Source organism: Elephantulus edwardii, unplaced genomic scaffold (genome assembly GCF_000299155.1).
Source record: "Elephantulus edwardii isolate Elephantulus edwardi_28Jun2011 unplaced genomic scaffold, EleEdw1.0 scaffold00030, whole genome shotgun sequence".
Lineage (NCBI taxonomy): Eukaryota > Metazoa > Chordata > Mammalia > Macroscelidea > Macroscelididae > Elephantulus > Elephantulus edwardii.
The window spans coordinates 3,418,104-3,432,672 of NW_006399780.1; the positions used below are offsets into that span (position 1 = coordinate 3,418,104).

General features: G+C 37.9%; 1 protein-coding gene across 1 annotated transcript in view; it reads right to left on the reverse strand.

Annotated features, from left to right (window-relative positions):
- Positions 1-239: 239 nt before the first annotated feature.
- TUBGCP3 (tubulin, gamma complex associated protein 3) overlaps positions 240-14,569 on the reverse strand; it is a 130,284-nt gene continuing 115,954 nt past the window's right edge. Inside the window, exons 21-22 of the mRNA XM_006883803.1 lie at positions 5,864-5,980; positions 240-398 (exon numbers count right to left, since the gene is read on the reverse strand). Of these exons, the coding sequence (XP_006883865.1) occupies positions 240-398; positions 5,864-5,980 (276 nt within the window). The remainder of the gene's footprint in view (positions 399-5,863; positions 5,981-14,569) is intronic.

Sequence of the window (14,569 nt, forward strand, 5' to 3'; positions counted from 1 at the left end):
GAGTAGTGCAAATCAATCTATTTAACTTCATGATTTTACAAATATATTCAACTTGAATGTAGAAAAACATGACCTCAAATTCTACTAGAACACAGTGCCATCAAAACACCTGAAGTATTTGTGGGCAGAAATGGTAAACTGCGCAGCATGCCATTTGGCCTTACAATTTAAATGTGGACCTTTATGTATAATAACGCAATTAACATTCTCTGTAGCTCTTTGTGATTATACAGAATGCTTCACATATGGGAACTACGTCGCCCTCTGGATCCCAGAGAAACACGCAGTCTTGGCTCTCTGGCCTTATAGTGTTCATTAAAGTCCAATCTAAAGCTAAGAAACTGTAGACTTTCATCAGAGTTGGTTGTCAGTAACACCAAAAACTGCTGCACAATACCCTAAAAAGAAAGAGAAAAACATTAATTCCTACAGAACAAGCTGTAAAATATATCCAATTTTAATCCCTTTCATAGCTATTTTTCCTTCCAAGTCAACAACCTTATCTCACTAAGTGAACCAACAAATAAAATGCTGTTTCATAAGCCCAAATTTACAATTGGCAGCTCATATTACTAAGTAGTTATTTTTATGTTCTGTTGAGTCAAGTATGAGTCACAGAAGAGATTCTTATTTTTACAAATAGAAATTATCTAGGTGTCCCTTCAAGGCAAGAATGGAGAACTCGAACTCACATAGTTTGGGCTTGCTGGAAAGAAACATCATGCTGGGAAAGGTGGTGATCTGTTGTAACTATCATTGAGATGAATATGACTTATAGTAACTCTATGAACAACAATTTGAATCCTACCTTATCCTGTATCATCCTCATCATCTCTGACACATTTGAGTCCACTGATACAATGACTGTGTCAATCCAACAGGTTGAGGGTCTTTGTTTTGCCAATTTCCCAGCTTTCCAAGCATGATGTATCTCTCCAAGGAATAGCCTCTTCAATATGTTCAAAGTATGTGAGATGAAGCTTTGTCATTCTTGCCTCCAAGAAGCACTCTGGCTATACTTTCTCTAAGACATATCTGTTTGTTTTTTTGGAAGTCCATGAAGTATTCAGTTCTTCTCCTCAGCACAAAGGCATGAATTCTTATTGTCATCCTTATTCATACCAAGTGAAAGAAAAGTCTATTGCCTGAATCAAGTGCACTTTAGTCTTTCAGGGAAAGAGAAGAAGACCCTCAACAAGCTGGACAGACACAATGACTGTAACAATGGGCTCAAGCATGTTGAAGGTCATGAGCATGGTACAGGTCAGAGAAAAGTTCACATGTATTGTTCATAGGGTTGTTATGAGTTGTAGTTAACTTATCAGCAATAAAGAATAACTTTTATTTGAAAGCAGTATTTTTTGCCCTTAAGTTCTAAAATAAGCAAAACAGCAAAGTAAACTTTGTTAAGCTTACTATTCTTTTTATTGTGAATATCAAACTCAGTATTATATTTTCTATCTTTCATAGTATGAAAGAATATTTTAAAAAATCATAAAATGATGACAAAAGAAATTTGGTAGATAAACAACATATGCTGTTGTAAGGTGCTGATAAATTGGTTCTAACTCTCAGTGACACCACATTCAATGGAACAAAACACTGGCCAGTCCTGTACCATTCTTACAACTGATGTCAATAAAACCTTGCCTCTCAATAGTTACACTGAATGTGAATTGATTAAATGAACCAGTGAAGAGAAAAAGAATAACACACTGGACAAAAAAACAAAGCCCATCAATATGTTGACCACATGAGTCACATGGACAAAAAAACAAAGCCCATCAATATGTTGACCACATGAGTCACATTTTAAAAGTGTAGGTAAAGACAAGCTAAAAATCAAAGGTAGGGGGAAAAAATATAACAGGGAAATGGTAACCAAAAAAAGCAGCAGGAAAAAAATTACGATGTTAAGGACCAGAACAGAAGATTTCAAAGGGTAGCATGGAAGACAATGCAAAGTATTATAATGAAATGTGCAAAGAGCTGGCTGGAGTTGAAAATTGAAAAGGACGAATTCACTCAGCATTGCTTTTTTTTCTTTTCATTTTTTTTACTATTGATTTTAATGAAAATTTACAGAGATTTTGGATTTCCATTCATCCACTGTTGTACTTTTCTCCCTGTCCACCCCTCCCCAGTTCATTCTTCTCTTTGAAAAGTAAAAGAAAAAATATTTCATTGTTATACAATCCCACCTCCCAATTTCTTAAGCTGAAGGAAATGAAGAATAAACTCAAGCCCCAAGTTACAATACTTAAGGATGGATGGTATGGGCATAATATTGGATGATCCAGAAACCATCAAAAAAAGATGGAAAGAGTACACAGAGTCACTATACCAAAAAGAATTGGCTGATGCAGAAGAATTTCATGGACTAACATGTGATAAAGAGCCTATGGTCATCAAGGAGAAAGTTCAAGCTGCTCTGAAGAAACTGGCAAAAAAATAAAGCCACAGGAATTGACGACATACTGAAAGACATACAGATCAATGGAATGGAACTGAGATCCCAGACTTCAGCTCATCTCCCTATGGTCAACTAATGTTGGAAAATCAGTTAAGTGGGGAGAGGACAGTCTCTTTACCAATTAGTGTTGGCAAAATTGAAAAACCCTCTGCAGAATATTTAAGCAAGATCCACACTTCACACCTTACACAAAAACTAACTCAACATGGATCGGGGACCTAGAAAATCAAAGACTCTAAAATTCATCAGAGAAAAACTAGAAAGGATTCTAGAAGCCTGAATCCAAGGCATGGACAATTACAATTACAAGCATAATGAAAAACCTACAACAGGAGAGAATAAGACAGAAGAATGGTACTTTCTAAGAGTCAAAACCTTATGCACATCAAAAAACTTCTCCAACAGGGAAAGAAGGAAACTCACAGACTAGAAAAAAATATTTGGTAATGACATATCTGAACTTGGCAATGACTTATTTCTAAAATTTACAGACTACTCTAGCACCTCAATAAGAAGAAGGTAAAACAACTCAATCACAAAATAGGCAAAGGATATGAACAGACACTTGGCCAAAGACTACACTGAGATAGCAAAGAAAGCAATGAAGAAATGTTCAAAGTCCCTTGCTATCAGAGAGACGCAAATCAAAACAACTATGAGATATCATCTCACCCCAGGAACAATAGCAAAGCTCAAAAGGGCAGCAAACAACAAATGCTGGTGAGATTTGAGAGATTGGAACTCTTATTCACTGCTGTTGGGAGTGTAAAATGATGCAACCACTCATTATGAAATACCATTTGACCCAGAAATTCCACTACTAGAAATACACCCGAAAGAAACTAGAATCATGACTCAAATAGATGTATGCACACTCGTTCATGTTTATTGCTGTGTTACTCACAATATCAAAGAGACAGAAGCAGCTCAAGTTCCCAACAACAAAGGAAGGGGCAAATTTTTTTTAAAAGCCCCAAAACATCCAAAAGAATGGATAGAAAAACTAAGGTATATTTATACAAGGGAATATTATGCAGCACTGAAATCAAAGAACTCGTAAAACAAAACACAACATGTGGGGAATCTGGAGGACGTTATGCTGAGTGAAATATCTCAGTCACAAAAGGACAAATACTGCATAACACTGCTGTTATAAAAAAGGAAGGGTTTAGGGAAAGAATTGGAAAAAAGCAGACAGAAAATGAACATTGCATTAGAACAGATGAAGGAAAGAAACGTCCAAAAGGAATATATGATTAGGCATTATTTGTATGATAATAGTCTGGAACAAGAGGTGCATTGCAGGGAAGGATGTGGGAGGGGTCGGGGTGGGAGAGGAGAGTGTAACAATGAAAAACAAATGACAATAAAAATTTTTTTATGTTAAAAATAACACCCAACCCCTCCAAAATTAAATATAAACAGTAACTCCCTACAGAGGGATGACTTTGAAATACAATAATGTAAAATGCATTACAAGTAAATTTTCTTTCCATAAATGTTTTATTCTAGGTATTTACTTTTAAGCAGTTAATGACATAGAGTAAAACTGAGATTATATAAAGATTACAAAAAATGTATTAACTGTGTCAGGGAAATATGTAAACATAAAAAAGAGCATTATTGTGTCTTTTAGAAATAATAAAATCTTACTCAACATGTATTATTTCTCTGTACTTGTACAGCATCTTATTTTGATAGTACAGAACCAACCACTCACTATTCTTTCCCCCCCACTCTTCATTTTTAAGGAAATACAATTAAATATATATCATGAGTCAAAGGTATTTATTTCATCACACGATGGATACCACAAAGCATGCAGGAGCAATGATTTTGTAAATTATTACTTAACTTGAGAGAGACTGGGTTATAGCATCATACTAAGTGAACTCAGTCTCATTAGAACAAATATAGTATAAGGCCATTATGAACCATTATGTATATGAGGATCCAAGGCAAGTGGGAGCAGAGGAGTGAGGATGGGCAGGGCATGTGAGTGAGTGTGAGTGTGTGTGTGAGAGAGAGAGAGAGAGAGATCAATTGATCATAGGGTCACATAATTTGATGTGTGGAGAGAGAGGTAGGTAAAGGAAATGGGAAAAATTCAGTGAGAGGATGGGCAGGGGTGTGTGTGTGTGTATGTGTGTGTGTGAGAACCAGTATAAAATAAAAATTTTATTTTTTAAATAGAAAGGTATTTCATATCAAAACACCTATCTAATAAAACAATAAATCTGTACTGGACAGAAATAAGTCATTACTATCATTTATGAAATATGTTCAACTAAATGGAAAAAAAATTAGGTCAAAGTTGAAAAAAACCTCACTTGTAAAAGAACTCCCTACTCTGAATTATGGTGAAGAAAAACACAAAATCAGAAAGTAGAAGATCACAGCAGCAATAAACTGGATTATTCAAGAAGTGCGAGTGCCTTCCTTGGTTATTATTTTGAACCATATGAATATACTCAGACATTTTATGAAGATGTGAGTCAATGTTCTACTCGTTTTGGTAATTCATCATAAGCTGAATGGAACAATTCTTTTTAAAATTTTTTCAACTACATTTTCATCATTAGAAGTACTCTGAGAAAAAGATGACATCAGAAACCAGACTGATCAACTAAAAATAAACAAAAGAACTTGTGTACTTCATAGATCAGTTTTTCCTGTCTCAGTAATAGCTTTTGCTTAACACCAACAGACTTATTTTTGTTTCTTACAGTTCTAGAAATGTCAGTAGGGTGCTGACTCCCTGAAACAAGTAATTCTTCTTCACTTGTGATGCTAGCTATTGGTCTCTTTAGCATTCTCCTCAATATATGTGCAGTGTAATCTTAAAGGCATCACGTTCAATCCAAAGACCCTCCATAAGTCATCACTTTGACCACTAGAGAAGTGAGTGATCTTAAGAGTAAGGTAAAAACTACAATCTCTTAAGTGTATGGTCCTCAACACTGGTTAAGCATTGACAGGTGGCTTTTAAATATCATAATGTTCACGCTCCCCTCAAATCACTGCCATCAAGTTGGGCATCATCCTCTATTGAGTTTCAAAAGCTGAAAAATTTTAACAGGAGGAAACTGCCCACTTTTCTGCCAAGGAACAGCTGGTGGCTTAGAAATGCTGACCTTTCCATGAGCAGACTCTTAATGCACTAACCCATAAGAGTGCCTTAGGTTACATTACAAGAGAAAAACTCCTCCAGTGATTTAAATGTACAGCTGAAGTTGAGAGGCACTATGATTAATATTCACAGGTATACAAAGAAGAGCTAAATTGCTAAATTGATTGAAATTATTAATTTTAAATAATTTTAAAGCAACTATTAGTTATGGAACATTACAATTATGAACTTGATATGCATTTTGTTAATCTAATACGCACCTGATAGAAATGTGTTAATATTCGTAATTGTGAACACATTTTTGGAATAGACTCTTGAAATTCTTGAATCCTCTTGTTTTCTTCTTCTTCTTCTGATGCTGTCACTCCCCACTGACCCTAAAGAATCAAAGTATCAATTTTTAATTTGAATCCTAACCACATAAACCAAATTGTTAACAAAATGGAACTGGGAATGGGTATGCTTTGTATAGCCTCTGTACTGTTAAAATGTCTATGGCAATTTTCTGACGATGACAAATTATTTTCAAGTTGTATTCTACTAGTTAATGCATGCTGGAAATATTTCAAATCAATACATATGAAGAACACAAAGAAGTAGTTTATTTTTTAAAGAGCTAACTATAGCTACTTAACCTGAAGAGAGGATGAAAGACACCCAAGCATGGAGGACTCTCCTTCATAGGGTTGCAATGAGTCACATGCGACTCCACAGCACTTAACAATAATAATATCAACACAGAGAGAGCTATCAGCTGGCACAGTGGACAGAAAGTAATGCTACCAAGCCAAAGGTGAGTGACTTTTAATTCACGGCCCTCGGGCCTGTCTCTCATTGTTTTTGTTCAGACATTCCTCTAGGTCGTATAGCCCTGGTGTACAAGTTGCCATACCGCGGTCACTGTGGTTGCTGTGAGGTTGAACACTTTGACACTGATGTGTCAAATGTGTTAATGGTTGGCTACCCAATGCAGACAGAGAGTGGGGTGGAGCTCCCCGATTAAAACAAGTGTGGAAGGAGAAGTGGCATCCACTTCCATTATAGTTTGCCTCTGGAAACCCTATGAACCAGGAGAGAGGATGAAAGGCACCCAAGCACTGAGGACTCTAATTCATAGGGCCGCTATGAGTCGCCTGTGACTTGACAGGACTTAACAACAACAACAACTACAGCATGCCGTCGAGTGCAGATGGCACGCAATAACAACAACTACAATATTACATTCCGTTTGTTGTTGTTGTTGTTGTTGTTGTTGTGTGCCACTGAGTTGGAACCAACCAATAGCCGACCCTCTGGTGGGTTTTCAGAAGCTTATACTGCACAGGAGGAGACTGTCCATCTGTTTCCTGTGGGGTAATTGGCATATATGAACCATCTGCCTTAGGCTTGGCAGTGCAATTTCTCAGCACTAGACCACTAGAGCTGGCTTCAAATTGGGTAAAATGTAATAAGGTAATTCACCATAAACTAACTACTCTTTTAGCATTGTAACCAATTTGTCATAAAGAACCTTAATCTTGTGATTTTGTGCATATTTCGTATATCAGTAGTATACAAAACAGTAGAACATTGTTCAAAGTATGAGCACTTGTAACCTTTCTTACTATTTTCACTGTGAAAGAAACATGTATTTTGCAGTAGAGATACAATTCATCTATTTCTATTTTGTTAATCTTTAAAAAAAAGTGACTGAAAAACAAGGAACTCATGAAATATACAAAATGGGTGACCATGGAGGACATATGCTGAGTGAAATATCTCAATCACAAAAGGACAAATACTGCATAATGCCACTGTTATAAAACAGGACTGAGATGGGGGTTAGGGGGAAACTAAGAAAAAAAGGGGATAAATAATGCACACAGCATTGAAAGAGACGAGGGAGAGAACTGTATAAAAGGAATATATGATTGAGTATTATTGGCATGACAAGAGTCCAGAATGAGAGCTGCATAGTAAGGTGGACTGGGGTGGGCGGGAAACGGATTACTGTATAACAACGAAAGATTTTTTTTCTTTCCCAAAGAGAAAAGCAAACTAGGGGGAGGGAGGATAGGGAGAAAAATGGGCAACAGTGAATGAATGAATGGAAATCTAAGTTCTCTCTAAACTTCCATTAAAATTTCAATTTTAAAAAAAAGTGAATTTAACCAAATTCATTTTCCATAGATCCCATAATTATCATATGATTCTTTTATTCTAGCCACAACATTATAATTTACATATTGGGTTTCCTGAGCCCACTGTTACAGATTCACTGCATCAACTCATCTTTCTGGGGGTCTTCCTCTTATCACCCAGCTTTCCCAGCATACTGTCCTATTCTAAGGACTGGATTCTCCTGACAATATGATCAAAGTATATGAGATGAAATTTCACCATCTTGCCTCTAAAGAGCACTATGCTTGCATTGTTTTCTAAGGTGAACTTGTCTGTCCTTTTGGCAGCCCATTAGGATAGTCAGTGCTCTCCTCCAACTTCTGTCAATATTTACTGTCCAACTCTCAGACACACAGGAAATAAGAGAAAAGACCATGGCTTGAAAAGGACAATGTTGCTCTTTTAGCACTTTGGAAAAGATCCTGTTGTTGTTGTTGTTATGTGCCGTCAAGTCACTTGCAACTCATAGCAACCTTATGTACAACAGCTCTAAACTCTGCTCTGTCCTGTGCCAATCGCACTGTCTCTGACACTACCATCCCAATTATCCCAGTCACTGAATCAATCCACCTCATAGAGGGCCTTCCTCTCCTGCGCTGTCCCTCCACCCTCCCAAGCATGATGTCCCTCTCCAAGGACCGGTCTCTCCTCACAACATGTCCAAAGTATGTTAGACGGAGCCTCAGAATCCTTGCCTCCAAGGAGCCACCCAGTTTAACCCTTCCCAGGACAAATCTGTTTGTTTTCCTAGCAGTCCATGGTATTCTCAATACTCTTCTCCAGCACCACAGCTCAAAGGCATCAATTCTCCTTCTATCCTCCTTGGTCATTGTCCAACTCTCTGATGCATAACAAGTGATTGCGAAGACCATAGCCTGTATCAGACGCACCTTAGTCTCCAGAGAGACACCATTGCTCTTCAGTACTTTGGAGAGGTCCCTAACAGCAGACTTTCCCGTGGCAATGCGCCTTTTAATTTCCTGGCTACTGGTGCCAAGGCTGTTGACTGTGGAGCCAAGCAAACTAAAGCTGTGTACAATCTCAATCTCTTCACCATCCATCCTGATGCTGCCAATTGGTCCAGTGGTGAGAATCTTTGTCTTCTTGACATTGAGCCTCAATCTATATTGTAGGCTGCAGTCCTTGACACTCTGTAGCAGGCGCTTCAGGTCCTCCTCAGTTTCAGCAAGCAGGGTTGTGTCATCCGCATAACGCAGATTGTTGATAAATAGTCCACCAATCTTGACCCCACATTTCTCCTCATAGAGCCCAGCCTCCCAGATAATCTGTTCTGCATATAAGTTGAAAAGGTATGGAGATAGGATGCATCCCTGGCGTACGCCCTTCCTGATTTTGAACCATGCAGTGTTCCCTTGCTCTGTTCTGAGCAATGCAACACATCTTTTGATTTCTTAACTGTTGTTAGCATAAGTGTTGATTGTGAATCCAAGTAAAATGAAATTACTGAAAAAAGTCAATGTCTTCTCTATCATAATGTTGCTTAATGGTCCAGTGGTAAGGTTTTCTTTTTATTGATATTTAAATGTAATAATTTTAAAGGCTGTAGTCTTTGATCCTCTGCGGCAAGGGTTTCAAGTCAAGTCTTCACTTTCAGTAACTAGTGTTGTATCATCTGACTAGGAAAAGTAATGACAGGTATTTTTCCAATTCTGATGCCACATTCTTCATCAGGTCTACTTTCTTGCATTTGCTCAGCATACATATTGAATAGGTTTTGAAAAAGGATATAACCCTGATGCACACCTTTCTTGATTTAAACCACGCAGTATTTCCTTGTTCTGTTTGAACAGCAGCTTCTTAGATCCCTTGTTTATTCATTTCTTTTTACTAAGTATTTTCTTTGTATTTATGTTATTGGTATTTTTTGAACTTCTTAAGTTAGACATTTAATTACTTTTCACTCTTTCTCATTTATTAATGGAAACACTGAAGGTTTACAGATCTTCTACATATTACTTTAAATGAATCCACAAGTTCTGACAAACAGCATTTCTTTTTTTAAGATATTCCTTACCTTTTAATCTTGATTTTTCTCATTGACCTAAGGGATATTTTGAAAGAGGTATTAATTATTCACATAAGCTTTTTGATTGTTGCATATAATATTAATTTCAACTTTTGTTATTGTACATAGGGTTTTCGAAGGCCTGTTATTTTGGAATTGGCTGGCCAATCCTTCGTCCTAATCTGTCTTAATTCGACTGATCAAATTTAGAACTGTATCTAATAGACATGTATTTTACAGAAAAGGGCAGATGAAGGATATTTCCCCAGTTACAGAAATATTCAATAGATTTAGTGTTGTCTCCACCTGTAACCCGTGTGCCTTAACCAATCCCTTTCTCTGCTCCAGCCCTTGACATGATGGGTTATATCTCAAGCCCTCTGGGTTTCTGTGATTCTGAATGCCTCATGATGCTGTATCTCTTGAGTTTAGGAGTTTCTAAGTCCAAATACCAGTACTAGTATTAGGAAAGGCTACCTTTCTCAGATGGTTCTGAGAACTGCTAGGAGAACACACAGGTTTGCCCTAAAAAAGGTGAAACCAGGCTGCTCTTTGGAGGCAAAGATTCTGAAGTTTCAGCTGACATGCTTTGGAATGTTCCAAGGTGGGACCAGTCCTTGGAGAAAGACATCATGCTTGAGAGGGAGGAGGGACAGTGCAAGAGAGGAAGACCCTGGATGAGACGGATTGATTCAGTGACTGGGGTAATGGCGGTAGGTGTGTCAGAGACAATAACATTGGCACATGATAGAGCAGGATTTAAACCTGTTGTACACAGGGTTGCTATGAGTTGCAAGCAACTTGGTGGTACATAACAATAACTTTTGTTATTAATTTGTAAATGTATTCCACTGCCCTAGAGGATATTTTCTGTCTGAAATATGTATCTATAAATCTTCTATAATAATTTACTTAAATTTTCTTTTAGGCTTAATATGTAGCAGTTATACATGAGTAATAATTGTTCAGCCCTCAAACAAGTCATCATTAGCTACAAGGAAGCAACATAGTCCATTTTCCCAAGGGTACCAAACTACCATGGTCTTTCACTGAGTCTCTCTTACTGTATGAGTTTAGCTATTGTATTTCTTTGACCTGCAGGGAAGTGCCAGGCTATGGAATGAACGGTTCAAGACTTTAGTTAGCCAAGAGGGTAAGGGGAGAGGAACTCAGAGATGAGCATCCTCTCAACCTATACAGCCTCATAGCTTTTATTGAAAAATTTCTTATTGCATAAGCTGTATGATAACTTGGATCTAAGATGTATTTTGCTATTTCTTATTTGCTGACCTTCCCATAAATATATCTTTAACAGAAGGCAGTGTTAGTGGAAGAACAAAGGTTTTGCACATGCACGCGTGCACACATACCACACACACCCCATCTACCCACCCATCCATCCATTCACCCATCCATCTATCCACCATCCATCCGATCAAGTGTTTTCTTGCCTTGTAAACATACATGGTTAGGGCAGAGTGTTCTCTTACCCGTGTTTTCTTGCCTTGTAAACATACATGGTTAGGGCATGTTTACCCTGTTTACCTGCTTCGCTTTTTTAAATCTAGGTAGCTCCTGCCTTTGTAAGCTTAACCCCTACATTTAGCCTACTTTATTTTATTGCTATGATGGTCACTACTAGTCTTAATTGTTATATTTCTGGAATGCTTTTAAGTTTACTAGAAAGGGAATACCATTTTTCTATATAGTCTGTGTTTCTTCTGATAATTTAGAATATTTTGAAAGTTGTTTTTTTTACTTTTGTTCCAATGGTTACCTTTATAGCAATAGCTATATAAAATCTAGCACTTTTATTCCTTTTTTTAATGGTATTATACCTTTTTTCTTTTTTTATTTTATTATTTTGTGTGTCTGTACTATCAAATTGGATCTGACTGGTACAGGAGGTGATGGCCCCTCCTTCTCCGACAGAGAGCACTTTTATTCTTTAACTTAAGCAATAGTGACTAGTGTCTTTCTTCTTGACCATAAAATACAAAATATTTTCATATTTATATTTAATCAAGGATGCTTTCGGCAGAATGATAAATGATCCCGGAAGTATTAAAAGAAGATGGAAGGAATATTCTGAGTCACTGTATCGAAAGGAATTGGAAGACACAGAACAATTTCATGAAACCACATATGAGCAAGGGCCTATGATGATGAAAGACGTTCAGGCTGCTTTGAAGGAAATGGCAAAAAATAAGGCTCCAGGAATAGATGGTATACCAACTGACATATTTCAGTTAACAGATGCTGCCCTGGACGTGCTCACCAAGTTGTGTCAAGAAATCTGGAGAACGACCACTTGGCCAACTGACTGGAAGAGATCGATATTTGTTCCTATCCCAAAGAAAGGTGACCCAACAGAATGTGGAAACTACAGAACAATCTCACTGATTTCACAAGCAAGCAAGATTTTACTGCAGATTATCCAAAAACGACTGGAACAGCACATCAACAGAGAACTACCAGAAGTCCAGGCTGGGTTTAGAAGGGGTCATGGTACTAGAGATATTGTAGCTGATGTTAGATGGATCTTGGCTGAAAGCAGGGAATACCAGAGGAATGTCTGTCTGTGTTTCATTGACTATGCAAAGGCATTTGACTGTGTAGATCATAACAAACTATGGCTGACTCTGAGAAGAATGGGAATCCCAGAACACTTGATAGTTCTAATGCGAAACTTATACTTGGACCAGGAGGCAGTCGTTAGAACAGAGCAAGGGAACACTGCATGGTTCAAAATTGGGAAGGGCGTACGCCAGGGATGCATCCTATCTCCATACCTTTTCAACCTATATGCAGAACAGATTATCCAGGAGGCGGGGCTCTATGAGGAGAAATGTGGGGTCAAGATTGGTGGACGATTTATCAACAATCTGTGTTATGCGGATGACACAACCCTGCTTGCTGAAACTGAGGAGGACCTGAAGCGCCTGCTACAGAGTGTCAAGGACTGCAGCCTACAATATAGATTGAGGCTCAATGTCAAGAAGACAAAGATTCTCACCACTGGACCAATTGGCAGCATCAGGATGGATGGTGAAGAGATTGAGATTGTACACAGCTTTAGTTTGCTTGGCTCCATAGTCAACAGTCTTGGCACCAGCAGCCAGGAAATTAAAAGGCGCATTGCCATGGGTAAGTCTGCTGTTAGGGACCTCTCCAAAGTGCTGAAGAGCAGTGGTGTCTCTCTGGAGACTAAGGTGCGTCTAATACAGGCTTTGGTCTTCGCAATCACTTGTTATGCATCAGAGAGTTGGACAATGACCAAGGAGGATAGAAGAATTGATGCCTTTGAACTGTGGTGCTGGAGAAGAGTATTGAGAATACCATGGACTGCTAGGAAAACAAACAGATTTATCCTGGAAAGGGTTAAACCAGGTGGCTTCTTGGAGGCAAGGATTCTGAGGCTCCGTCTAACATACTGTATACATATTGTGAGGAGAGACCGGTCCTTGGAGAGGGACATCATGCTTGGGAGGGTGGAGGGACAGCGCAGGAGAGGAAGGCCCTCTATGAGGTGGATTGATTCAGTGACTGGGATAATTGGGATGGGAGTGTCAGAGACAGTGCGATTGGCACAGGACAGAGCGGAGTTTAGGGCTGTTGTACATAGGGTCGCTATGAGTCGCAGGCAACTCGACAGCACATAACAACAACAACAACACAACAACATATTTATGATAACTGTATTACTTTATTAGCTATAAACAATCATTTCTATGACTGGCTAATTTTATTATAGTAAAAAACATAAAATGTACAAAGATCATAAACAAACAGCATAATGAACAACTAAATGAGCATATGCATGTAACCACCATCCAGATCAAGATACAGAACATTATTAGTATCCCAGAAGACTATTTCACAGTCTCTTTCAATCACTATCCTCCTTTCTCTCCTATTCTGGCTTTTAGGAATAATATTGCTATGAATATTACTGGTGGACCAGATCATGTATGTGCCACAGTTTATATTTAGGAGAAGAAATGTTGGCTTAAGGTATTCCTGTATGATGCTTTGAGCATAGTGAGAGATTATCAAACAATATTCCAAAACTAATGTATCAATTTGTCCTTTGATCAATCTTCTATGACAATTATTGTTTCTCTATCACCACCAACATTTGGCATTGTATGTTTTTAGCTGTTCTGTTGGGGATATAATACATATCACTGGGATTTTTAATCACCATTTTATCTGACTTCTAATGAAGGCGACCATCTTTTAAAATTTGTCCTTTCAGTTGTTTCACCTTTTGTGAAGTGTCTGTCCTTTGTACATATTTTATTAACTGTGATTTAATGAAAGTTTACAGAAAGGTGGGGTTTCCATTAATTCATTAATCTGTATTTTCCTCCCTCCCTTTCTCTTCCTCCTCCCCCAATTCACTTTGCACTCCTTGTTTCTGATTGTTAATTGTCAAGCAATCATACATTCCTTTCAGACAGTACTTTCCTTCATCTGTTCATTATCTTTTGCCCCTATTTTAAATGGGTTTACTTCACTGGTTGTCCCAAAGCTCAGCGTTGTGGACAGAGAACTGACTCAGAGCTGACCAGCAGGTTTCCACACATGTCACATGTAAGAAGACATATCTCCTCTCTCTCTCCCAATGGGTAGCTGGTGGATTCAAACCGCTGGAGGTGCTGTCTTTGGGGTAGGAGTGCAACTCCCTACAAACTATACAACCAGGGCTCATGGGTCACTAAGAGTGTTTTTTTTTTTTGCTTTTTTTTTCTTCTATAATTATATTTTATTAATTTTC